This window comes from Orcinus orca, chromosome 6 (assembly GCF_937001465.1).
Source record: "Orcinus orca chromosome 6, mOrcOrc1.1, whole genome shotgun sequence".
NCBI classification, from domain to species: domain Eukaryota; kingdom Metazoa; phylum Chordata; class Mammalia; order Artiodactyla; family Delphinidae; genus Orcinus; species Orcinus orca.
This window is the reverse complement of record NC_064564.1, coordinates 13,294,597-13,322,056: the sequence shown is the minus strand read 5'-3', so window position 1 is coordinate 13,322,056 and position 27,460 is coordinate 13,294,597. Positions and strand designations below refer to the sequence as shown.

General features: G+C 50.2%; 1 protein-coding gene across 1 annotated transcript; it reads right to left on the bottom strand.

Annotated features, from left to right (window-relative positions):
- Positions 1-72: 72 nt before the first annotated feature.
- On the bottom strand, positions 73-26,820 carry LOC101288658 (XK-related protein 6). The gene is made up of 2 exons (XM_004270719.4): positions 26,624-26,820; positions 73-2,033 (listed from the first exon to the last, which is right to left on the bottom strand). Exons 1-2 carry the CDS (start codon positions 26,805-26,807, stop codon positions 1,069-1,071), a joined length of 1,149 nt encoding a protein of 382 aa, XP_004270767.2. The 5' UTR covers positions 26,808-26,820; the 3' UTR covers positions 73-1,068.
- Between the last annotated feature and the right edge of the window lie 640 nt (positions 26,821-27,460).

The window sequence follows — 27,460 nt, the reverse complement described above, 5'->3', positions numbered from 1 at the left end:
CCTTAAAATGACAGAACAAATCATTTTTGCCAGTCACTGATTAAGTATTGTGCCTTTAAATTGATGTCATTCTTTTTGCTACTATGCTGAGTTTTATTATTACTGATTCTCTTTGATTACATATATGGAAATCTCCTTTAATTTGCTTTAGAATTTCCTTTTCTCATCGAATTATTAGGGTGGTTTTTGTTTTGTTCTGTTTTGCTTTTTCACCAGGAAACAAATGTGATTCTTAATAGGTGAACGCTAAAATGGCACCTAATCAGCCTTCGAGGAGCTTTTCCAACCATCTGAATTTCAAATGGCCCTTTGGCTCCAAGAAGGGGCTGAGAAGTTGGGGGCAGGGACGGGAGAAGGGGGAGAGAAACCAAAAAGAGGGAGGGGTTTCTATGCTTTTGCTTTTGGTCAATTTGTTTTCTTCAATACAAATCATCAGATAGGAAGAATGATTGCTTTGTGTTTTATTGGTTGGTTGGTTTTTGTTCCGTTTCTAGATTGGTTTCATTTGATTGTTTAATTTTCCCTCTCCCAGTGCAAAAATCACCAGAGAGTTTTGCATGAGAAAACGTGACAGTACTTAATGAAACTCAGCACCTAAGGGCATAAGGCAGTTGAAGGTTTTGTTTGTTTGTTTGTTTGTGTTTGTTTTGTTTTGTTCTTTCAATCAGCACCAATCCCGTAAATGACCTACACTTGGTGTAAAGGTATAAAACTTTGTTTTTCTTTTGGAGTGGAGACAACTCCTTCTTCTCCACCGTATGAACCATAGTGTGGGATTTTTTTTTCAATACTGTTACTTATGTGTAAAAAACAAAAGAAAGGTTTTCTTTTTGTTTTTACTTACAAAACATAGAGAATATCTTTGTATACATACAGCGACTGGAAAGAAAGCTTATCTGAAGGGGTTGTGACTTATTTTCTTTTTGTTTTTTGTAGCATTGGTGGTGGTGGTGGTAGTGGTGGTGGTAGTTCTGTGTATTGAAGGAAGGGAGGAGTTATATTTCTTGCAAGCGGCGTTTACCGCAAACCAAACTTAAGGTCCCCTTCTCAACTTGGGTCAAGATGCTCTTAGAGTGAAGACTCATACTGTAGCAACTCGTAAAGGAGCGGTCCATCTCGATACCGAATGCCTACCGCGGCGGGGGTGACATACTGCAGAATGTTAATAGTCCTTCTCAATCTCCTGTCTACAAAATGAGCATCCCAAGCTGGGTATCTCTTTCTTGGCATGTCAATCTTAATGAGGGGCCCTTCTGGGAGGTAAGGACGCCCCAACGGGGTAGCGGGCCCCATGGGTCTCACTTGGAAAACGGGCAAGCAAGTGTCAGCCGTGAGATCCTCCTGTTGTTCCGTTACGGCTCTGGTAGGCGTGACCTGGGTCCCCCGGTACCCAGGGGTCTGAGGCGCCATGGGCTCAACATCGGGGGGCAAAGGGATGCCCCAGAGCAGCTCGGCACAACAGGAGCTGGCCAAGACCTTAACTCGCGGCCCCGTGGGATGCAGCACACCATAGTATAAGAGCATCAGTGCAATCCCAGCCACAAAGCTAATAAAGACACAACACAGTGCTGGCACCGCAAAGGAGTCAGTGGTCTCCGGGTCTCTGTAAAAATACCAAAGGAACGTCAAGGCAGCATTCTCGGTCAAGACTATCGTATAATATGCAAACATTCGATATCGAGTCCGCCCTTCCTTGACGTTAAACCAGCAGAAAATGTACACGATCCCTACCACCATGTTGAAGAGGATCTCCTCCCACTTGGACATGCAGAAGTCTGTTCCGCCATGGATAATCCAGAAGGCCATGGCACACCAGTGAACCACCACGAAGATCCCGAAGTAGAGCTGGAAGATGGAAGCAAAGAGGGCAAAAGAGAGAACTCTGGATGAGATGGTGAAGAGGCGCCAGAAGAGGTGGATGAGGGCCCCTCTGTAGCTCATACTCTTCTTGTCGTCCCTGGAGTCCCGCAGCAGCTTGTGATAGGAGGCTAGCACCCAAGCCAGGGACATCAGGGAAGTCACAGAGGAGACACCTGCCGGAAAGACACAAACCCACACAGTCAAAACCGTGGACCTCAACCGCCGGGCACAGCAGGGCTGCCAGCCGAGGAGACGCCCACACACACCACGATCTAAAGGAGGAGGGAGAAAGAAACACAAAATCAGGACCCGAACTTGGAGGCCATGGCTGCCCCCTAAGCTGACAGCTTGTGAAATCTAGCTTCAGTGTCAACGACCCAGTCCAGAACTTCTGGAGACCCGCGGCTCAAGAGTGAAGCTGAGGTTGGCGTGCCCTGCCAAGGGGCTGGAGAGCCAGGACCGCTGTGCTGGCTCATCACCTCTGCTGTGGGAGGGACCCCACGTGTTCTATTGTAAGAGATCATAAGCTCACGGCGGGGTCGGCGTCCTTGTCACTACCAGGCTGTGCTCTCAGAGCAGCCAGCAGACGGGATCACCGATTGTGAAGACCGAGAGCTTGCTAACGCCCCAAGTTGCACAACTGTTCTACTTTGAGAAGGCTTTGGAGTCACCCTTCCCCTTCTCGCCAGCTCGCTCAAGGCCAAGGAGCCCTTAAGGGGATCTTCTTCTATCTGGCATTTCCCCATCCACTCCCTAAGGCCACCCTGATCAAGGACCCGGGGATAGCCTGTGTTTCTCTGACTGCTTTCGCATTCGCTCTTGTCTCTCGTGGTCTCCCCACATTCCTTGTTGCCTTCTCCAATCAGCCACTGCTCAAGGTTCCCTGAGGCCTTGACTGGTGAGGCCCTGTCCTTCTCTGCTTCTGTCCTGCAATGAGCAGTGTAACTTGGGCTTTGGGGATGCCTTTCCCCTCCCTAGCCCGGTGAGCTCTCCAAGGCCTCTGCACATCATTACCTACATGTCTCCTCAACGAGCAAGTGAATGTGTCTGATCCCAACGGACGGTCGAGCAATTTTATTTATGACGCTGCCTATGTGATATTTGTAACTCAGTCAATCTAAACACAATAAACAGTGGCTGGAGTCTCTCCAAATCCACCCATGAGCAGGCAATCATGAAGTCAGGCATCGTCATACCATCTCCTCTGGAGCAAGACCCCCTTGCCCCTCTGCTCCTTCAAGCATTATCTCCACTCAGTCCGTCTAGTGCCTCTTTTGTTTTTCTTCTCTCCCCAGATTTCAGAATTAAATGCAGCTAAATTCAGCTGGAGCCCTGAATACTACCCCATGGGCCACCATCTCCTAATCAAAGTCCCCACCTTCACCCCAGAGCACGATTCCCCTACGGCGTTCTTCCAGGCTGACATCAAAGTGACCTGGTCGTTTTCTCTCCTAAGGCCAAAGGTCAGATCCAGGAGCCTCGTTCATCAAGAGACCCATGAAGCTGGCCCAGAGCTCCAGCCTTCTGTTGGTCTTTCCCCGGCCCCTCCTCACCTCTCCACTTGACCCTCAGTGAAGGATCAAAGTCCTCTGTCGCTCCCTCCCCCCCGCCCCATGCATTTGTCCTTCCCCACCCAGCCCACGCGGCACCTCCCTTCCGACATTTCAGGGAGATGCACCGGTTTGCAGCTTGCAGAACATTAGAGTCTGATGCCAAAAACCAGTGTGCTGGCAGTGCACAGAAAAAGCCTGGAAGGTTAACTGTGACAATGAGTATGTGTTGCGTTTGCAAGAATCACAGCCAATGTGGAAAATAAACAGGGAAGAAACAATCCCAATTTCTCCATAGAAGCCAATCTTGAAAACACCTGATGATTTTCCTCTCACGTTTCTGGAAAGTTCTGAACACAATACTTATGTGTGTGCTGCTTTGCCCTTTGTACACACAGGGCATTTCCACCAGCCTCTGCTGAAGCCATGTGGTCTCTTGCGACCATGTCACAGTGGCTATGCTAACCTTTCAGAGCCCCCTGTGTTCGTGTTCTTTTGAGGCTGGGGCAGGGAGGGGAATGGGTTCCCTTGGGAGTCACGCGATTTAGGCTGTAGGTTTCTGGACGGCAGGGAGCGTGCAGTCATCTTGATCGTCTGGGCCAGGCTTATTGCCAACACTGGAGCATCGTCGGAAAGCTTCTTTGCGGCATTACCCCTCTCCTGGTGAACCCAGTTCTTGATGCTGAAAGTGATACATCTCAGAGGTGCTACCGACCCTCAGTGATCAGGGGGATCTCTACAGCAGCTGAATGGAAAGAAGGCTTGATTTTTCTGTTTCTTCTAATAAAGCAAAAGGTATTACTTCCCCTGTTTGCAGAAAAGCACAAGCTCATGAAGTAAGAAGTTAGCTTTTGCCGAAGCGCGGTCTAATCCAGTCTAACTCTGAGTGTGCTCTTGAACAAACTTGGGGTGCAGAAGCAGGACAGCCCCTCTGCTGTCACCGTCCTGATTTCATTGTTCGGTGTGCTGTGATGGTAGCCCCATCCATGCCCAAAATGAGCAAAGAGGAATTCAAACGTCCACTGACCACATTGGTGAAGCGAAATTCAATCCTTCATCGTCAATCTATCTTCTGGGTCACCTACGCCACTTCCAGATCCATGCCTGTGGTTTCAGGGTATTGCAGAAATCACTCCCCTCTAAGCCGACGCACACACGGTCCACGGTCAGCACTTCTGGAAGTTCTCTCTAGGATGTGGCGTGAATGTTCCGCAAACGTCATAAGACATCACTGCTAAATTACAAGGGGGGCTCGGGAGACAGTCACATGGAGGACCGAGAGCTGACACTTGGCCGGGGGCCTGTGGGCTGGCTGATGTCCAGCCCCCGTCTTACCTCTCTGCCTCATCTGCTCCCGACATGGTGAAGTTGTAGATCGCCAAACGTTATATCCTCTGGAGCTTCACAGACCACCCACTTCAAACCCACATATCCAACAGGAAACAGAGGCTACCCCAGAGAAACTACACACCATGATTCACTGAGCATGTATCTTATTTAGAAGAACCCTGTGATGTAGGTACTTGTTATGGGCAATGTCCCCACCTCTCCCACCCCCAAATTCTTATGTTGAAGCCCTAACCCCCAGGACCTTACTATGTGACTGCATTTGGAGATAGGGCCTTTAAAGAGGCAATTAAGGTAACATGAGATCATTAGGGTGGCCCTAATCCACCCTAATGACTATTGTCCTTATGAGAAGAGATCATTTGGGCCCACAGAGATGCCTGGGATGTGCTCACAGAGGAAAGACCACGTGAGGACACAGCAAGAAGACGGCCGTTTGCAAGTCAAGGAGAGAAGCCTCAGGAGAAATCAACCCTGCCGACACGTGATCTTGGACTTCTAGCCTCCAGAGCTGTGACACAATAAATTTCTGGGTTTTTAGCCACCTAGTCTGTGATATTGGATACAGTGTTCCAATTCCATTTTTTTGATGAACAAGATATTTTTCAAAAATCATACTTCTATCAAGAAGTAGAATTGGAATTGAAACTCAGACTCCATGGCCTTGAAAGTAGCCCCTGTACTAAATGGACCCTCCAGATTTGGTCTTAGAAGGGATTGGGCCCTCTGGGTGTAAAGGGTTTGAATCTTTTGCCAAGAGTGGATGGGAGGTGTAGTACCTACAGGTATCTGAGAGAGGGCCCTGAGTATGGAGCTAAAAACCAAATCTGAATTCTCTTCCACTTTCCTCAGGAAAGTAACATTCAAGCCACAAAGAAAGAGATGACTCCAGCAGAATTAACTGAGATCACTTTCCCTCTGTTAAGTGATTAATCTTCAAAGGCCTGCAGCGTATATTATTACAGAGGGAGGAAGTGCAGGGTTTTCCTCCTGCAGTGGCTCACTTGGAAGATTTCTGTCTGGCCCGAGGTCAACCCAAAAGTCAATGCATTATCCTGGCCAAGACCCCAAGACCACAGCAACCGGCTGTGGAAGCAGCCTCGTGGCCCCCAGTGAAATTCTCAGACAGGCCTGGGCACATTTATGATTCCTCTCACTTACAGCTCCATCATTTTCTGCATTGCAAAGATCAGACTGGAAATTGTAAAACACTCCACGTTCGGCTGTGACGAGTTCTGGGCAGTGACCTTCACGGCTTGCTCTCTTTTCCTGCTGCAGACCAGGAAGGGGGGATTGCAGCTGGCCCACTGGGTGAACCAAGTTCAGCCCCACCATCTGGGAGGTCACTAAGCCAGAGCCTCGTGGGGCCCACTCCCTGAGAAAGGCTTGGGACAGGGGCGTTGGGGCTCTGATCACCAGACCCAGGGGCTAAGGTTTCCGGAAACAGGATGTCCACACCTTATGACCAACGGAGCAAGAGCATGAGGGGCTGCAGCCTGCAGTTGGAGGCCCTTGACCAAGGAGGGCCAGTCCTCTGGGAAGTCACCGTCACCACCAATTTGGTGGTGTCCCTGCAATACCCAAGGGTCACTGTCAGTTGAACTGTTGCCAGTTGGGGAGCAAAGCAAAAAATGAGTGTGGATGTCCCACCACGTGAGAAGCAGACAGAGTGACAGGGTGTCAGGGGGAAGGTCGGGACCCTAAAATCAGAGAGGGGTGGGGAGCAGATGAAGTGGAGGAACCAGGAGGAAAGGTGTGATGCCGTGGAAGGGACCAGGGTGGCAGGAGGGCCGTCATCAGGGTGAGGTAGGGAGGCTGCAGTCTGGCAAGAAGAAGCAGGGCCATGACCCGGATGGACCAGAGCAGAGCGGCACTGGGGGCCAGTGAATGGGAGCCAGAAAGGGGACTTGAGGAGAAACCAAATCGCGAGACAGTCTCGCCGGGGGAACGCTGCACGCGGGTTCAAGGAGCCTCTGAGAAGCTGCAGGAGCACCTGGATTGGCCCCAAGGCTGTTTGTGAGCCTGGGCGAGTGGGGTCCACTGCTGGACTTTGTTTCCCAGAGCAGGGGCGGTGAATGCCCGGCCCTGTCACCAGCTGCCCTGTTCTCCCTTCTGCCACAAAGAGCTCCCTTCTGGTCCCACTGCTAAATCACACACTGGAAAACACTCGAGGAGGAGGGACTGGATGGGGCGCTGAGCAGAGCAGAGCAGGCGCAGAAGAGTCAGCCGTGCAGACTCCTAGCTCCCAGCTCCCTCCTATCAGCGTGTCTCCGTGGGCAAGCGCCGCCAGCTTACAAAGAACAGCCCCCTGGACCCTGCACCCTCTGCCGTGAGATCACACCTCTCCCGTCTCTTCTGCAACCTTCTCGAGGATCACCTCCTTGCTCCCTTAACTCTCCCACCTCCCTTCACTCCTGACCCCCGAGTCACAACCGAGAGCTCTCGGTGAGGTTGACGACCAATTCCTAAGGGTGGCATTCAGAGGACTGGGTCCATGCATCTCCCCCTGACTCTGCCATCTGTCATTTGGATTTACTCTGCCTTTCACACTTGACCATTAGCTAGTCCCCAGTTATGGCATCCTTTCCCTGCTGGGCTGTTATCCTCGTTTTACAGGTGAGGAGACTGAATCTGAATTTAAGAGATGTGGATGTGGCCACACTCCCGTTGTGACTCACCTGATTTATATGGCATTGTACCCCCATGGGCGGGTCCCCCAGAGATTCCCCAAACCAAGAAACAGGCTCAAGTTGCTATTTGTCTATCCACACGTCAAGGTCAACATCTGCCTCTCTCAGCCCTCACCTCCTCCCTCCTTTTACCACTGAAGCTAAGGTTTGGGGGAACTCCACCACCTGCTCGTCTAATTTCCACTGTCTATTTTCTCCAGATTGAGCTCCTATTAGACGGGCAATTCTTCTCTTTCCACCCATCAAACTTCACTCATCTTCCTACATTTTAAAAAAGCCCAGTCTGTGCTTAGAAATGCTCTCAGAAAAAAGATAAGGCATTTGTGGGCACAGCTCTCTAAGCATCACTGCCTGTCTCCTGTACTAACCTCCACCCAGGAGACACAGCAAGGGAGTGATGATACAAAGGTACTTTCCTACCCGGGCCACCAGGGAAAGGAAACCAGCCTCAAGGATGCCATCTGTGAACCAGGCTCAGAGACATCAAGTAACTTGGCCAAGGTTACACAGGAGTAAGCAAGAGTGCGACCACCGACCCCTGGGATTATCTCACTCCTCACTCACGGTCTGTGTGCTGGGGCCAGTCATCCTGGCTTCCGAGATCCAGTTGTCAAGTTGGCAGGAATTTTGTGGGCTGGCTGATGTCATGTGAGAGGCCTGAAATAGGTGTGGTGGGAATATTTACACCACAGAAATTGGCAAATGCTACAAATTAGGGTTCCTTCCAACCCTGCTAAGAACTGGTTGTTAAGCATTTACCAGCACACCCCTTACACTTGCTGAACATTGTTGCCGATTAGAGGAGCCTCATAATGTTCTCCTCCACATTCCTACTCCACACTTCTAAGCAAGTCAGACGCACTGCCTGGCGATCAGTCAGAATTATATTCTGTGAGTCTGATGTGGCAGCAACAAAGAAATCAATCTCTTTTTTCAACTTACACTGAAAATACATCCACAGTAAATAATTTAAGGTCTAACAGTTTTCTTTGAGCTATAGACTTTTGCAAGCACTGACATATTCATTTTAGTCCCATTTGGAGAGAGTGTGATCCCCACGTGAGGTTACCACATGGGGTCACCTTAAGACACTCCTGACATTTCCAGACTGACCTTTAGGAAGGGTCATAATAAAAGATAGCATCCATCCCTGTGGATGTAACCCTCAGGACAGACACACCGGTGGCTGAGGCAACCTGAAAAAGCCCAAGGCCAGTCAGGGTGGCGTGGTGTAAACATAGGAAGGAAGGGAGGATTGGAATAATTCAGGAGAGCTGACATCTGAGAAATTATACCTTAACATGCTCCTTAACGTCAGGGAGATGGTCCACGGGGGACAGAATTCAAATCGGGCCACCACAGCAGTAGTCTCCGTTACAGAGCATTGTCTTACCATGGTTTCTGTGACAGATCTCTTCATTGACTCTGAATTCAGGCTCATTATGTCACCTGCTAATCTCTAATAAGTTTCCATAACAATAAAAGCCCCTCTACTGAACAGCTACCTTGGCCCAGACTCTATGCCGTGACACCCATTAACCGGATCATTCTTCCCTATAAATGTATCTGAGGCTGATTTTAAGATGCAGAAATGAAGGCTCACAGTCTAAGCCGCTTTTCCAGATCAAGTAGTTAAGAAATCACAGAACTGGGATTTGAACACAGGCTACCTAACTCCCAAACTCAGATTCTCTTTTGAATCACTGGAAGGGCATGTCTTCCCATCCCCATTCATAAGTGAAGGAATTAGCATTCAGGTTTATACATCAATTTCTTATCAATTTGGTAATCGAGCCCCTCTGATCATCTCTGTGAGCACCGGTGGCCAATCTGTAGGCCTGCAAAGCCGAGGACCCACCCTGGAGGCCCCTCCCTGAGCCTGCCCGTAAGTGCAGAGGTGGTGACACCTCTTTTTCATCTCTCTTGCCCAGATTGTTGGGAGGACCTCCTAGTGGGTTTCCCTGCATCTGCCCTCGTCCCGACAGGCCACTCGCAATTCCACCTAAGTGACTAAGCTGAGGTACGTCTCTCCTCGTGGCCTCCCAGGCATGGCGGCCTGTCAACGGTGCCTGACTTTCAACCTTTTCCCAGGGAGGCTATGCCTTCCCGCCCTGCTGAACTCAGCTGTGCCCGTGACCTGTCCCAGCCACTGGCACATGAGCAGAAGCATGTGTGTGTCACATCCAGGAGGAAGGACATGCTCCCTCACCCGCGCCGCAGTGACCTGTGATAGATGCGCAACAGCAAGAAATGAACTGAAGTTGTTTGAAGCCAGGGCAATGGTTCTGGCCTCTAAACCCGGCACGGCCAGCCTCTCCTGCTGACACACCGCTTCGCTCAGGGTTAATGCCGTGGCCTTATACGGCCTGTAGGGCCCCTCGCGACACTGCCTGGAGTTACAAGTGTATGCCATGGAGTCCCCACCCACGCCCTTCACCACCTGCCTTCTCCGATGGCCTCAAACCTAAGTCCCTCTCATGGCACCAGACCTTCATCCTGGGCCCTACATGAGACGGCCCCTTCCTGCTCCAGGGTCGCCTCACGCCAGCCCCTCGCTCCCCCTCTGTCCCACGTGGTCCAGGCACAGTCCCGCCTCAGGGCATGTGCGCTGGCTGTGTCCTCCACCTTGGGGGCCCTTCCCCAGGTCCCCAAGTGTCACCTCACTAAGGCCTTTACCAGAGCTCGGCCTCTCAGCCAGGCCATCGCTGGCCAGCACACTGAAAACTGCAACCCCCCAATGCCTCCCCCACCTTCCAGGCTTCATTTCCCACCTTGGCATCTCCCACCACCTCCATACACTTTCTCTCTTACTCATTCCCCTTTTCCTTAAGTTCGTAGGTACCGTGATGCATGTGAGCCCCCAAGGGCAGTGCAGCAATTGGTCAGGTCCTTCTGAAACTATGTGCAAAACCGTGTGGGTATTTTTCTCACGAGACAGTCCACAGCTGTCCTGATTCTCAAAGGGGCCCATAGGGAAAGGGGTCTGTGACCCACCAGCCATCTCCCTTCCCGCTATTTTCCCCCGGGGAAAGGGGAATTCCCCGGGAGCCTTCATTTATGCCTGTGTCCTTTAGAAGAAAACCTTGAGGGTAGAAGACGGAGATGAAGAGGAATAACATTCAGTGAATGTTCCCAATGCATCAGGCATTATGCCAGATACTTCGCCTAAGTTATTTCGTTTCATCCTGACAATAATCCCCTGAAGTGTCTACTGGTGTCCCATTTTATAGGAGAGGAGACCAAGGCGCAGAGAGGTAAAAGGATCTGTCTAGTTACTGCACGAAGCATGTCCTTTTATTCTGATGGTTTGCCTTGTGGGGTCTTGTGGATCCTGGAAGGACCGCCCCTCCCAGGTTTAGCAAATTCCTCAAAATAGCAAACCACAGAAGCAGGAAACATCTAGAATAAACAACCTAACCTTGCACCTCAAGCAATTAGAGAAAGAAGAACAAAAAAACCCCAAAGCTAGCAGAAGGAAAGAAATCATAAAAATCAGATCAGAAATAAATGAAAAAGAAATGAAGGAAACAATAGCAAAGATCAATAAAACTAAAAGCTGGTTCTTTGAGAAGATAAACAAAATAGATAAACCACTAGCCAGACTCATCAAGAAAAAAAGGGAGAAGACTCAAATCAATAGAATTAGAAATGAAAAAGGAGAGGTAACAACTGACACTGCAGAAATAAAAGAGATCATGAGAGATTACTACAAGCAACTCTATGCCAATAAAATGGACAATCTGGAAGAAATGGACAAATTCTTAGAAATGCACAACCTGCCAAGACTGAATCAGGAAGAAATAGAAAATATGAACAGACCAATCACAAGCACTGAAATTGAAACTGTGATTAAAAATCTTCCAACAAAGAAAAGCCCAGGACCAGATGGCTTCACAGGCGAATTCTATCAAACATTTAGAGAAGAGCTAACACCAGCCTTCTCAAACTCTTCCAAAATATAGCAGAGGGAGGAACACTCCCAAACTCCTTCTACGAGGCCACCATCACCTTGATACCAAAACCAGACAAGGATGTCACAAAGAAAGAAAACTACAGGCCAATATCACTGATGAACATAGATGCAAAAATCCTCAACAAAATACTAGCAAACAGAATCCAACAGCACATTAAAAGGATCATACACCATGATCAAGTGGGGTTTATTCCAGGAATGCAAGGATTCTTCAATATACGCAAATCTATCAATGTGATAAACCATATTAACAAATTGAAGAAGAAAAACCATATGATCATCTCAATAGATGCAGAGAAAGCTTTTGACAAAATTCAACACCCATTTATGATAAAAACCCTGCAGAAAGTAGGCATAGAGGGAACTTTCCTCAACATAATAAAGGCCATATATGACAAGCCCACAGCAAACATCATCCTCAATGGTGAAAAACTGAAAGCATTTCCACTAAGATCAGGAACAAGACGAGGTTGCCCACTCTCACCACTCTTATTCAACATAGTTTTGGAAGTTTTAGCCACAGCAATTAGAGAAGAAAAGGAAATAAAAGGAATCCAAATCGGAAAAGAAGAAGTAAAGCTGTCACTGTTTGCAGATGACATGATCCTATACATAGAGAATCCTAAAGATGCTACCAGAAAACTACTAGAGCTAATCAATGAATTTGGTAAAGTGGCAGGATACAAAATTAATGCACAGAAATCTCTGGCATTCCTATATACTAATGATGAAAAATCTGAAAGTGAAATCAAGAAAACACTCCCATTTACCATTGCAACAAAAAGAATAAAATATCTAGGAATAAACCAACCTAAGGAGACAAAAGATCTGTATGCAGAAAATTATAAGACACTGATGAAAGAAATTAAAGATGATACAAATAGATGGAGAGATATACCATGTTCTTGGATTGGAAGAATCAACATTGTGAAAATGACTCTACTACCCAAAGCAATCTATAGATTCAATGCAATCCCTATCAAACTACCACTGGCATTTTTCACAGAACTAGAACAAAAAATTTTGCAATTTGTATGGAAACACAAAAGACCCCGAATAGCCAAAGCAATCTTGAGAACAAAAAAAGGAACTGGAGGAATCAGGCTCCCTGACTTCAGACTATACTACAAAGCTACAGTTATCAAGACAGTATGGTACTGGCACAAAAACAGAAAGATAGATCAATGGAACAGGATAGAAAGCCCAGAGATAAACCCATGCACATATGGACACCTTATCTTTGATAAAGGTGACAGGAATGTACAGTGGAGAAAGGACAGCCTCTTCAATAAGTGGTGCTGGGAAAACTGGACAGGTACATGTAAAAGTATGAGATTAGATCACTCCCTAACACCATACACAAAAATAAGCTCAAAATGGATTAAAGACCTAAATATAAGGCCAGAAACTATCAAACTCTTAGAGGAAAACATAGGCAGAACACTCTATGACATAAATCACAGCAAGATCCTTTCTGACCCACCTCCTAGAGTAATGGAAATAAAAACAAAAATAAACAAATGGGACCTAATGAAACTTCAAAGCTTTTGCACAGCAAAGGAAACCATAAACAAGACCAAAAGACAACCCTCAGAATGGGAGAAAATATTTGCAAATGAAGTAACCGACAAAGGATTAATCTCCAAAATTTACAAGCAGCTCATGCAGCTCAATAACAAAAAAACAAACAACCCAATCCAAAAATGGGCAGAAGACCTAAATAGACATTTCTCCAAAGAAGATATACAGAGTGCCAACAAACACATGAAAGAATGCTCAACATCACTAATCATTAGAGAAATGCAAATCAAAACTACAATGAGATATCATCTCACACCAGTCAGAATGGCCATCATCAAAAAATCTAGAAACAATAAATGCTGGAGAGGGTGTGGAGAAAAGGGAACCCTCTTGCACTGTTGGTGGGAATGTAAATTGATACAGCCACTGTGGAGAACAGTATGGAGGTTCCTTAAAAAGGTACAAATAGAACTACCATATGACCCAGCAATCCCACTACTGGGCATATACCCTGAGAAAACCATAATTCAAAAAGAGTCATGTACCAAAATGTTCATTGCAGCTCTATTCACAATAGCCCAGAGATGGAAACAACCTAAGTGTCCATCATCGGATGAATGGATAAAGAAGATGTGGCACATATATACAATGGAATATTACTCAGCCATAAAAAGAGACGAAATTGAGCTATTTGTAATGAGGTGGATAGACCTAGAGTCTGTCATACAGAGTGAAGTAAGTCAGAAAGAGAGAGACAAATACCGTATGCTAACACATATATCTGGAATTTAAGAAAAAAAAATGTCATGAAAAACCTAGGGGTGAAACAGGAATAAAGACACAGACTTACTGGAGAATGGACTTGAGGATATGGGGAGGGGGAAGGGTAAACGGTGACAAAGCGATAAAGAGGCATGGACATATATACACTACCAAACGTAAGGTAGATAGCTAGTGGGAAGCAGCCGCATAGCACAGGGAGATCAGCTCGGTGCTTTGTGACCGCCTGGAAGGGTGGGATAGGGAGGGTGGGAGGGAGGGAGACGCAAGCGGGAAGAGATATGGGAATATATGTATATATATAACTGATTCATTTTGTTGTGAAACTGAAACTAACATACCATTGTAAAGCAATTATACTCCAATAAAGATGTTAAAAAAAAAAAAATAGCAAACCACAAGTGCTTTTCATATGCAAACCAACCAGTCCAGAACGCACACCTCTTCTATTGGGCTCTGACACTCTGGGCCACTATCCCCCTGTCCTAATCACCCCAGGGCCAGGTACCAGACAACTAGGGACAGCGCTGTGCCCCAGAGCCTCCTGAAATTATTCAGACTAGCCTATGCTAAGCCTGCTTCCCCTGCCTCACTCATTCCTTCCCTGGGAAACCACAATAAAGGCTCTTGCCCACATTTTCCCCTCACTCCCTCTGCCTGCGGATGGACACTGGTGCTTCCCCAGGTGGCCCCCCACCCCACGGTGTGGCATGCCCTCTCCTCTTGGGATCTCTGAGTAACAAGCGATCTTTTCAATGGCAGTTGTCTCCTGATCTGTTGCCCTTGAGACGCCTAAATAACAACAAAACCTGTCTTTTAAAACAGTTACAACATTAGCAAACTGTTGGAGAGGGAGCTTCAAACCCCGTATCTCCAGCTCCAAAGTCCCCCATGGCCTGGGGTTACAAGGCTAAAGCCTCCAGGAATTCCCTTGTCCCATGGGCTCAAATCCAAGCCTCCACTCATGGGGCCCAAGACCTCTGTGTCTGCTCCCAGGCCCGTGGTCAGGACCTGGTGATATTAACGCACTCACAGAGGCAGGAGAGCACCGTGGTTCTGAGTGTGTGCTCTGGAACCAGGCTAGATTCTGCCACCCTGCTGTCAAGTGATGCTGGCATCACGCCTGTCTGCTCACCTGTAAAAGGGCAACAATAACTGGATGCTCTTCTTGACGTTACCGTAAGGATCAAAAGACAAATGGCTACGCAAGGGCTACGCTCAGTGCCTGGCCCTTGGCAAAGTATGATGCCCACATATGAGCGGCTGTGAGTAGAGACACGGACCCCCCTACGCACGCTATGTTGTCTCAGGCCCCTCGGCCCTTGCTCGTGTCATCCCTCTCCCCTTTCCTGCTCATCCTCCAGGGCTGAGGTCGGCACCATCTCCTCCTGGGACCCCCTTCTGACTCCCCATGAAGGCACGGTACCACCTCTGCACCCTCCACATCAGCCTATGCATTCCTCTTCGACGGCCACTATTTTATAGTCACGTTTTCTGCTGAATGTTGGTATTTCTCCCTTAACTGTGACTTCCCTGAGGATAGCACTAACATTTATTCTTGAGGGTAGAAAAACTGGCTTATCCATTCCGGTAATCCCCATGCCTGGTGCAGAGTTGTCACCCAACAAATGTGTCACCTGCACAGATACACTTTCCCAAGCAAAGTCACAAAAGGAACCCCCAGATAACCACGGTGTTGATGCCATGTCTTGTAAACAGCTAGCTTCACTAGCTTAGTTAAAGAAAGCCACCTTCCCCGCTCTATCAGTGTCCTATGGCTGCTGTAACGAATTATCGCCAACTTAGTGGCTTGAAACAGCACAGACTTATTATCTGACAGTTCGGAAGTCAGAGTCTGAAATGGGTTTCATTGGTCCCAATCCGAGGTGTCTGTAGAGGCTCCAGGAGAAAATCTGCTTCCTTGCCTTTTGCAGCACCCACAGCTGCATTCCCTGCATCCCCTGGCTCACGGCCCCTTCCCTCCTCTTCAAAGCCAGCAGCATAGCATCTTCAACTCTTCCATTTGTCACATCGCCTTCTGTCCCTCTGATCCTCTGTCTCCTTCTTATGAGGACCCCTCTGATTATATCAGACACAACTGGATAACCCAGAATAAGCTCCCATCTCAAAATCCTTAAGTCAATCACACCTGCATAGTCCCTTTTGCATAAAGTGCCACGTATAGGCTCAGGGGATTAGGAAGTGGACATCCTGAGGGGCCATGTTCAGCTGACACCACCCACAATCACCCATTTAATAGCAGGGCAAAGGTCCTCAATGGGAATGTTACGTTCCCCCATTGCCCCCCACCCCCAGGACATCTGGCAGACTTTCTTGGTTGTCACAGCTCGGGGTGAGGGTGCTGTGGGCATCTAGTGGGTAGGAACCAGGGATATTGCTAAATATTCTGCAGAGCACAGGATAGCTCCCCAATACACAAGCAAAGAATGATTTGGCCCCAGATATACTAGTGCTGAGAATGAGAAACCCTGTGATGGGGTTCCTGTTCCTATTTCCTCAATGTTCTTAAGTTACAAACAAACTGTGAACCTGCATGTGTCAAGCAGCTGGAGATTCAGGCTTTCTAGAGTTCCTCCTGAGAACTGCTCAATATCCTGAAAGAGGCCCCTGGGGCGCAGACCAGTGACCTTGGGAGAGGTCATGAGAACAGCCTCTCTGCGGTCTGATACCTGGACAAGGAGTCTCTTCTGAGCAGCTGACCACGAGCTGACGGTCACTCTGGGAACATGGGGGAAGGCAACAGCTCCCCTCTCAAGGAGCTTCAAGGTCAAACACTGGTATTTAAAGGACCGGGCAGGAGGAAAGCTAAATCCAGCCCTCTGATTCGGTTGCCTCTTCTTTCTAAGATGCTGTCAGAGCTATCGAAATACCATCTTCACAGCCAACTAGGTAAAGGCAAACTTTACAGAGTCTAGAACAAATGTCAGCCACTCAGCTGGTCTGGCACAAGCCTCGCGGATGCCCGGATCCTGGTGGGCCTGAAGCACCCTGTGAAGAAATCCGTCTGCTATCCCTGGAAAGTTCCAGCAAATCCACCCTCATTGAGGAGCAAACAGCCAACCAGTCTCAATGCCCTGATGCTCCCGGACTGACTGCATTTCAACAGAGGCCGTGAGATGCCCTGGAAAGCATGGGCTTTGGTACAAGCAGACTGAGCCTTAGTTTATTGTTTGTGACCCATGCGCACAAACATGGATTTGGAATATTCAATGTATATTTGATATATGTACATCTTTGATGTATTTACATACTATACTATATATTTATATATCTATATATAGTGTATATATATATAGAGAGAGAGACAGAGACAGAGAATGTGTATAGTACAATGTACATACGTGGTGAATATATAGAGTGTACATATACAGTATCCTACGGCAATAAAGGTGTGCCTACATGTCCTATTCCCCCGTACACACGTGTATAGACTCAATTATATTTGAAATGGTATTATTCATGGGTTACTCGTTATTGCCTGTCTCCACTAAGATGTAGGCCCCCGAAGGGCAGAGACCCGCCTGCCTGGCTCACCTCTGTTCCCCCAGAGGCTAGCACAGGGCCAGGCGTGCTCAGTGCAGATGTGTTTCAGGGAGCCTGTGTGATGTATTATCGTTGACTGTCAGACTTACCTATAACATTTTTTTTGTGTGTGTGGTACGCGGGCCTCTCACTGTTGCGGCCTCTCCCGTTGCGGAGCACAGGCTCCGGACGCGCAGGCTCAGCGGCCATGGCACAGGGGCCTAGCCGCTCCACGGCATGTGGGATCCTCCCGGACTGGGGCACGAACCCGCATCCCCTGCATCGGCAGGCGGCCTCTCAACCACTGCCCCGCCAGGGAAGCCCATACCTATACTATTTTGACAAAGGCCTAACCTAACTGATTTTCTCACGCAATCATGCCCTCCCAAGAGAGAAGCAGGCCTGCAGCCGGGGGCAAGAGCATCTCCAGCTCAATCTCACCTTGCAGGTTCCTGGGATTCCAGGTTTGTAAGTGGGGGGAGATGAGGGTCCTGCTGGGATTCTAAGCTACAATGATGTAATTTAATCTAAACCCCAAAGTCATTCCCTCACCCGAGACACAAAGTAACCGCATGTGTAACCCTTACCCCTAGTCCCCAGGTGGCTTCCCCTCTAATCTCACAGGGTCCCCACCCATCCCCTCTGAGTAGATTACGGCAGGTACGATTATTCCCAACTTAAAAAGGAGAAACCGAGGCTCAGAGAGGTTAAGTGATGTGTCAGAGATCCCAGCCAAATTAACGGGCAAGGGGGGTGGCTAGAAGCTGGCGCCCACAGCTGGAGTTCCCACCTTTTCTCCTGTCACATCCCCCCTCCTCCCCCGTGAACTGCTCCTCCAGCCAACCAGCTCTGCGTCTCCCTGACAGGTCACCGCACGATCTGACCACCGCAAGAGAAATCCTTGGAGGAGAAGGGCTTGGGCCAAGGGCAGGGGCACCGCCCACTTCTGCACCAGGGACTGAAGGGTGGGGAGGAGGGAGAAGCAGGAGAAATGGGGGGGACAGAGGCGCGAGACTGGCCATCGCAGGCTGACTTCGCTGCTGCTGCTGCGCCCTCAGCACTGTGCTGGGCTAGAACCAGCACTCTCCACGGTCCTGGCCTGGTTACAGGAGGAACGGCCCCTGGAGCCCTGGAAGGGACTGTGTCGGGAGGCTGCGGAGGGCTCTCAGACCGCTGTTGAGCTCCACGGCAGCTCAGGCGAGCAGCCTGGCGAAGGGAGCAGAGCTGCCAAGCAGGTGACGTCGCCCAGCCAGAGCCTCGCTGAGCAGGGCAGCAAAGCGGGCCTCGGATGGGTGATTGCCAGGGGGCCCCCTTTGTGACACAGACAAATGTATTTCACTTGCTCCTGACAAAACCCCTCTGAGGCAGGAGTTACGATGCGTGGTTTACAAACGAGAACCCCGAGGCTCAAAGAGGTTAAGGGCCTTATGGGACTGATGCAGCTTCTAAGTGCAAATCAGAGTGTGAAGCCAGGTCCACACCTGTTACCACTCAAAACAGGAGGCAGCACCTTTTCTTCTAGGCGACAGTCTCAGGAGACTACCGGAGGGACAAGCAGAGAAGGCCTCAAGGTACTTGGTTATTACTGGGGCAGGGTGGGGGGGTGAAGGGAATGATGGGGTCCCCAAGAACAGCAGGAGATGGGGATGAGCTCCACGCAGTCACAGGTGGGCAGGTAGTACAGCGGGCAGGCTCCTGAACCCCAGGGTCTGGCAGCCTGGGGCACGTGGGGTCTGAACACATAAGAGGGCCTGGAATTGAGAGAGGACTCAGCTCTCCGCTGGTCAGCGTCAGACCCAAACGTCACTCCAGGTTGGCCAGGGAGTGACTGCCTCACCCCTAGGACTCCTCTTGTTGTCCTGACCCACCTAACACCTCCAATTGTGTCTAGAATGGAAAGGATCCCTTTTTTATTTTTACAGATGAAGAAGGTGAGGCTCAGACAGGAAGGAGAACAGCTTCCAGGGACTCCCCCATTTCCTTCTCAGGGTCTCTTCCATTCCACCCACTCCCCAGGAGTGAGAGATGTGTGACACAGGAAGACATCATTCATGAAATCTGTAGGCCTTCTTTCCTTGGAAATCTTAAGAAATAGAAAAGATCTTTTGAAGATCACTTAATTGCCGTCTTTCCTGGAGCTGGGAGTTCCCACGAGACCTTGAGTTTGCGATTGCCTCTAATGTGAATGTCTAGCCTAATAATTAAACATTGCTCCTGTCCGATTCTTGCTCAGATTCCCCCACTTTTCTCTTCCTTACAGTCACAGCCTGCCAGACTGAAAGGACTTCAGGAGTCCCTCCTGCCCTTACTCATATTACTCAGGCTCAGAGATGAGATGGGAGAGATTTTCCCAGCATCCCTTGCCACGTTCTAGCACAGTGGACTCAGGACCCAGGGCTCCTTCAGCTGCCCGCCTCCCTATGCAGGAAAGTTGCGGGGTGGGAGACAGGAGAGCAAATCTAAGAAGGGTGACGTGTCTCTGTGGGGCAATGAAACTGTTCTGAGATTGGTCGTGGTGACGGTGACAACTCCGCGGATACGCTAACAGCCATTGAATCGTACACTTCAAGTGGGTGAATTTTACGGTATGTAAAGTGTATCTCAATAAAGCAGTTTAAAATGTTTTAACAAAGCAGAAGAGGAAGAGATGCTCTGCTGGCAGGACCCCCGGGGCAGGGCTGAGCCCAGGCACGACACACCCACCTTCCCAGCCTCCTGGCTGCTCCCCAAACACTGGAGTCACTTTCTTAGCCCAAGGCCTTGCCCTTGGCTGTCCCCTCCTCTGGTACACTCACCTCCAGAGATCTGTGGGCTGGCTCCCTCCCTCCTTCATATCTTTGCTCAGAGGTCCCCTTCCTGCCACCCCATTGAAGACTGGGAGACCTTCCTGCAACACTGTTGAAGGCTGACACGGCTCTGCTGCCCCGCCCCTCTCTCTTCCCAGCTTTAGAGCTCTGCTGAGTACCTACCATTTTCTAATAGCTGTTTTGTTCGTTGTCTGTCTCTCCCTACAAGAAATGCAAGCTCCACGAGAGCAGGGCTTTCTGTCTGTTTTGTTTATTGCTCGTATCTGTCCCCAGTGCCTAGAACCATGCTTGGTGCATAGGAGGTACTTAATAAACAGTTACTGACTAAGTGGCCCCGTTACAGTTACGGCTCAGGCTTCTGAACTGGCAGCACTCGGCGCCTCCCCCGAGAAGCCCCACTGGCTTTGTCCCAACGTTTCATGCACAAACATTTTCAGGTGGCCGATGGTTATTTCATCTGTGTTAACTGTAGTGAAACTGATTTAGCCTGCCTTTCTCAAACGTTTTCTGCTGCTTTAAGAACGCTCCCTCATACGTACATACTGCCTTTTCTTTTACACTTAAAATTTGTTAAGAGGGTAGATCTTACATGTGTTCTTATCGCAGTTTAAAAAAAAGAACTCTCCTCTCTTTTTGATGCACCAAAAGTGATGTCTCTGTTTAATATCCTTGCAAACTCTGTTTAGAAGTGTGAGGTTTTAATGTTCTGTCTGACAAGAAGCCACTGGGAGCTGAAGCAGAACTGGGAGCTGGAGTTGGCTGTTCAGGGCACCCTGTGTGTAGACGCCAAGCGGGTATCTGATGGGCAAGAAGGAGGGGCAGCTTCTCAGAAGGAGACAGAAACAGAGCTGGGGAGAGTTCGTACCCCGGGGAAACGAGAGAGGCCGAGTCTGTGTTCTGGGGGGAGAAGGAAGGCGTGTCCCTCTTCACTGCAGTTACAGGTGAAGATGCAAGACAGCCAGGGGAAGGGCATGAACAGGGAAGCGCACATCTTCTCCTTTATCTATCCTGGAGGCTAAGACCGAGAAATGGCACGAGCAGCCTGGAGCTGAGATCCGAGGCTGGAAGATCGTGGTACCAACCTGGTCTGCAACCCCAGAGCATCTCTCAGAGCTAGCGGCTCCAGCTCAGCACGGGGCGGGGGTGAGGGCCAGGGGGAGTCAGGGAGAAGGGGGCTACTCCACCAGGATTAAGTCAGGCGGTGGCTCACACAATAGGGGATCGGGGGCACCGAAACCCCCCATAACTCTGCTCAAGGTGATTCATTATCTGATGGTGTTTGATGCAGTGAAATGGTTGTTTCAATAACAAAGTTTACTCCTTGGTAATGAGGAAAGTTGAGTAGGAAATTCCCAGGTCTGGTATAGAACACAGATCTGTGGTCATGGGCCACACAACCAGACCACCCTCACTTTCTGGGTGGCAGCTTCACCTAAGTGTAACCAAAATCCTAAATGATCAAGGAGCCAACTTTTGTGTCCCAGATTTGGAGGGTAACAGCTAATGTCCATATGAGCGGGACTGGAGAGACAGGACAGCATTTTTCACATTACAGAAAAGAACTCTCCCAAGGGGAGAAACATGGACGTCTTTCACTGTGGGGAGGGGAAGGCAGGGAGGGCCGTTTAACCAAGCCCACAGCCGAGAAGCAGACCCTGGCCTTCGCTCCCCTGAGAACCGGAACCTGGAAGCCTAGCCCTCACGCAGAATGGAAACCTCATCCGGAGAGGAAGCCCGGAGAGGGAGCTGAGTGGGATGACTTTCGTCCTCACTCGGGAAAGGAGGAAGAGCTCCTGGGGTGGCAGCTGAAGAAAAAGGTACAGACGGGAGCAGAGAAACTGGACGAACACCTGCCTCTCTGCAGCACTCTCTTGCTGGAGAAAGGAGCAAATGTGAAGCTAAGGTACACGCCACTGGTGGGCTTCTGATGTAAGCGGAGCTGACAAGTGACGTTAAGAAAGAAGGAAACTATTAGGGAGGTTAACACCAAAGGGACGGAAAGACAAGAGGCCTATTTGTATCTCAGAGCTCAACGTTTGTTTAAAAGAAAACCAATGCTTAAGGGCTTGGTGTTTAAGAACACCTACCGAAGGGTAGGTATCTTTGCAAACCCATTCCTGACACAGCATCTTGCCTACAGCAGAGCAGGTGCCTGACAAGTGGGGTCGTGAGGCCACGGGCGAGTGGTCATCAGAGCCCTGAAAGGAGGATAACTCCTCACGGTGAGCTCAACCCCAAAAGGCAGGCTCAGGTGCCGTGTGGGTGTCGCCAGTGGCGCTCGCCAGCCCTGCCAATGTTCACGTGGGAGGGTCAGAAAACCCAAAAAGCCAGGAAAGGTGACAGAGCTACGAACTCTTGACCCAGTCCCCGTAGAGGGGATTTCTAACAGCATACCCTGTTAGAAACCCCCAGCCCTCCTTCTATCACTGCCTGCACCAGGCCTGCTAAGTCTTGTTGATTTCCGCTCCAGAGCAGCCCTCCAGCCAGTGCACTTGGCTTCCACCCCCAAACACTCCAACCCCACCGTTTCACCCCTGGACCTCCACCGCTGCCTCTAACCGGCGTTCCTGGCTCAGCTCTTGTTTTCCTCCCTGCACAGCAGGAGAGGGAATCTTCTTTAAAAGACTTCCTACATAACCCTCCCCGCGGCACTTGGTATAAACCCAAGCTGCCTTCCCCTCCATCCTCCGCACATCACTCTCCTTCCCCACACCGCCAACCTCCAGCTATGCTGAGTCCTTTCATTTTCTAGAGCAAGCCAGGCGTTTCCTATCTCAGGGCCTCTACGCATGCCGTCCCCTCTGCCTGGAAGGCTGTATCTGCTTCTCCCATAGCTGGCTCCTCAGTGTTTCTGCTCAGCCGAAATGTCAACTCTCTGGAGAGCCTTCCTCTGACATTCCTGCTCAGATAAGCTCTCTCCACACTCCACCCCGTGTACTGTGGTCTTGGCACCCTGATTGTTTGCTTAAGGCACTTCCCACAGCGTGCTAGCTGTCTAGCTGTTTCTGTTATGTCTCCCAAGAGAGAATGGAAGATTCATGAGGGCCCGGACCACATCTGTTCCCTGTTACCCTCAGCACGTAGTACGGCTCCTGACTTAATGCATCTTGTTGAACGGCAGACTGTATCAAGTGCCCATAATACGCCAGCCAAGGTGCTGTAGAGGGGTACGTGCAGCTCGTTAGACCTTCACCACCACCCAAAAGCAGTTATTATGCCCACTTTACAGATGAAGAAGCCCAGTTAGGAAATTAACGTGCCCCGTGTCGTAAAGCCAATAAATGGTGGAGGTGGAATTTATACGCAGCTCTGTCGGGCTTTTCTCACTATTCAGGACTGTTTTCCAAACTCTGTCACAGCCTAGAAGCCTCGTGAAGCTTTCAGCAGACAAAAGACTCACTACTAGTGTAAGTGGCATATCAGATAACATGCCCCTTTTATATCTTTATTTAAACTTTCAAGACACCAGATTTAAGGAAGACCCCACTGAAGTACCCAAATGACTCTAGCATAAGATTTCCATGATTTATTATTACTGTTACTATTGGGTTAGCCAAAAAGTTCATTCGGGTTTTTACGTAAGATTCCTTAAGGTGTTACGGAAAAACCCAAACGAACTTTTTGGCTAACCCAATGTTATATTTTGACTCGAGTCTGGTTTTGTGGGTAAATTGGATACAAATCCATCTTGCAGGCCAAATACTGTACTGCTAACCCAGTGATAAAAGAGGAATAAAAGGTGGATAGCTGGCAAAAGTGGAAGAGGTTGGCATTGGACAAGATCCATGGAAAACTCACCTATTACAGCAATAGTGATCTTTCTAGCCATCTACTAGCATTACTAGCCATCTACTAGCCATTTCTAGCCATCTACTAGCATTACATCTACTAGCATTACAGGTGTCACCAAAAGCCCACCAAACAAGGCCAGTTAGCCATGATCTCACTAGTAACTCATGGTCCAATTCAGAAAGTGTATCTGCGGTAAGAGCTCGACCATCACCAACCACAAAATGACCAGATGCGGCCCGAGGCCCTCGACATTCATCACGTCAAAAATGCTCAGAACAACCCTCTGTGGTAGGTACCAATATTATCCCCATTTCAGAAACGAGAAAACTGAGGAACAGAAAGGCTCGGTCACTTGCTGAAGGTCACACAGCTGTCCAGCAGCAGGCGGAGTCACCCCATCTTTCCAGGCCACGGTCCTCTAAGAACTCACAGAGTCCACATCGCCAACACGTCCCTTCCAAGTTCACAGACTTTCTCTCCTCTCCTCCAATATCTACTATTTAAAATGGTTTTCTTTAAAGGGCATACATTTCATGCAGCTTTTTATGGGAAAAGAGAGGGAAGGCATCTACCACCATAACACAAGGGTCCAGTGATGAGCAGATATTCTAGAAGTTAAGAAAGAGGAACATGGGACTTCTCTGGCTCCAGTGGTTAAGACTCCGTGCTTCCACTGCAGCGGGCACGGGTTCAATCCCTGGTCGGGGAACTAAGATCTCACATGCCGCACGATGTGCCCCCCAGATAAATAAATAAATTAAAGGGTTGAAATTTTTTAAAAAAGGAAAAAGGAACATGCCAAGAGCTTACAGTCTATGCTCCATGACAGTGACGGCCGGTTTCCTTCCTTCCCATCACCCCAGCCAGCCCTGCAGACCCTCATCCTGGGGACTCACAACCCAACAGCAAAGATTGCCACTGACCTCTATCAGGCCCAGCAGTCCCCAAATGTATTTAACTGTGCAAGTCTATTTCAAGAAATAACTATTCCACTCACCAAACACGTGGGGAAGTGCTCCCCCAACCTCTGAGCCACTGCCATGAAAAGACGGGCATGTGGGCAGAAGAGCCAGGGAGTGCTTCCCCAGGCCAAAGTAGCCTGGCTCTTGTCACTCCCAGGCTCCTGCTGACAAAGGCTCGCCCAGCGGCCCCTTAGCCTTTGCTGACATGGGCCGCCTGGGCTCCCATGTCAGGAGGACCCCTAGGAAGCAACATCGGCTGCCCCTCGAGTTTCCTCTCTGGGGACTTCACATCCAGCCTCTCTGCATTTCTAACCTGAGCAGTGATCATAGAAAGAGTGGGCTCAGCAAGGCAGCTGGGGCAGCATGACCCACGGGGCGGAAGATGGGGGATCACCTAGGATTGTGCCCGTGCCGCTTCCCTGGCAATGTGAAACACACCCCCTTAGATGCCTGCAGAGCTGGGTAACAAAGTGTTCTACGTGCCGAATATCATTGCATTCCCCCAAAATTAGGTACGGTTGTCATCTCCCCCGTTATACCAAAGAGGCATAGCGGTTCAGTGAAAGCCCAGAGCTTGGGGCCACGTGGGGCAAGGGGGTGTCCCGCTGGAGAGCACCCCCTACAGGTGCTCATTCATGAACTTGGTGGGACCCAGGGCCCGCTGGAGCAGCTGGGGAGCTGTGGGCCCAGAGGTGAGGACCCAGGAGGCCAGCAGGCCCCACTGGCCAGGGAGAGGTGGGCATGGCGAACAGACCCTCTGCCCCAGCTGCCTTGCTACTCCAGATCACACATGCTCGAGCCCTCTCGAGTCAGGAACCTCTGGGCTGAGTCCCTGCAGCAACAGCCCTGCTTGATTATTCCTCACGACGGGAAGCTCTCTACTTCCTGAGACAGTCTTTCCATCCCTGGACGGCTCCTGCTGTTTGAAACGTCTCCCACATGTAGAATCGATAACGGTCTCCCTGCAGCTCCCTCCAGACCCTCTGGAGCATCATCCTTCCCTGACATCCCTTCAAATGGTGAAATTCACATAGCTCAAGTCCTCCCCAGGCAAAACGTCCCCAGGGCCCCCCAAGTGTTGTGATCTCCAGCCCCTCGTCACCCTAGACCTTCTCCCCTGCTGGGGCTCCAGCCCTGCTGAAATGGGCTCTGACACGACAATGACACTTGCAGGCTGGTCTGACCTGGGGTCTGCCCTGACATTGGCGACCTGGGGTGAGACTCCACCTTTACCAGAGGAGGCCAATGTGGAAAGTCAGGTGGGCAGTCAGGTGGCCCCCAGAGGCTTCCCGCTGCTGTAGAGACCAGTGTCCAGACCGGGCCCTGGGCGCTCCGAGACCATCTGGGGCCACAGTGGCCAGGAGTGGGGAGGTGCGGCCAGTGGGCGGGGCACGCTGGGCTCTGGACCCCCATCCGCATCTACCTAGAACAGAGCTACTCGAGCCTGTTTTATAAGTGGGGCTGCTACATTTTATACATGGGTCTACAGCAGGAGCACCACAGCTTACAAACGTCTAACACTGCTAATGCCTCTCGGCTAAGGCATCTTCCCCATAGCCCGCATGTGTGCAAACACCGTGGCTCAGGCCAGCGCCAAGATAAGGGGCCTCTCCCCCCCCAGGACTGGGAGACTAGGGCTCTCCGCCCTGCTGCTCCAGGGACACGGAGACCCGGCTCTCCTCTGCTCACATGACGGCGGGGCAGGCTCGCACGCAGGGGCGCAGAAGTCCTGTGCGGGGGAGTGAGGACTCGGGGTCAGGGCGACGCCCCCAGCCCCGGGGAGGGGGAGGGGACTCACAGGGCAGCGTCTCGGCGCGGCTCTTCTGGATCATTATGCAGAGCTGTAGCACCAGTTGGGGGGCGCTTTCCAGGAAGGTCTCCAGGAGGCGCAGCATGTTAACGTCTGCATATTCGTACATCATAGCCCAGTAGAAGCGTCGCTGGTGTTCCTTCTGCCGCTGGCTCTGAATCCCCAGGTACATGGTGCGGATATACCTGCCGAGAGACGGGACAGAACACAGAGAGCATGGGTCGGCGTGGGAGCTGTGGGAGGGTCAGGCCGTCCCCACAGACTAGCATCCCCTCCTTGGCGCTGAGGTTTTCCGGGTGCTTGGACCAGCTCCAGGGGTTCTGCCGGACCACAGACGGGGTGCTGAGGCTTCGGGGTGGGGTGGGGTGGGGGCAGGCCAGGGAACGGGTCCCAGGCAAGTTGTCCCCTCCCTGGCCTCACTTTGCTCATCTGTAAAATAAGAAATGGAAGAGTGGGACCAGGTGATCTCACAGGCCTGCCAGGGAAGCACCACAGGTGAGCTCAGGGAGCAGGTGGGCTGGCCGAAGTTCCGGGTCCCAGGGGGAACCTTCCTGCAGGGTTTTCACGTCTCTGGAGGAGGAGGGAAGGGAATTAGCATTTATGAAGCTCCTACTAAGTATCATTGGCTGGCTGGCGACTGCATGTTGCCTGGGTCCCAGGCGACAGGCAGGTGTAGTTCCCACGTAGGACAGACAGGCGGGACTCACTTGCCCAGGCTCCAGACCCGATGGCGGAGCAACCAGGAGGCGGCCCCAGGCTGCTGGACACCAAAGCTCGTGCGTGCCCCGCTCTACACTAGGGACGGCCTGCAATGGAGCCTCTATC

Excerpts from the sequence above, each read along its gene's own strand:
- LOC101288658 (XM_004270719.4), bottom strand. The coding sequence starts at position 26,807 with ATGTACCTGGGGATTCAGAGCCAGCGGCAGAAGGAACACCAGCGACGC. Across the intron at positions 2,034-26,623 it reads CCGCGCCGAGACGCTGCCCT|GTGTCTCCTCTGTGACTTCC; the intron begins GTGAGTCCCCTC and ends TCTTTCCGGCAG.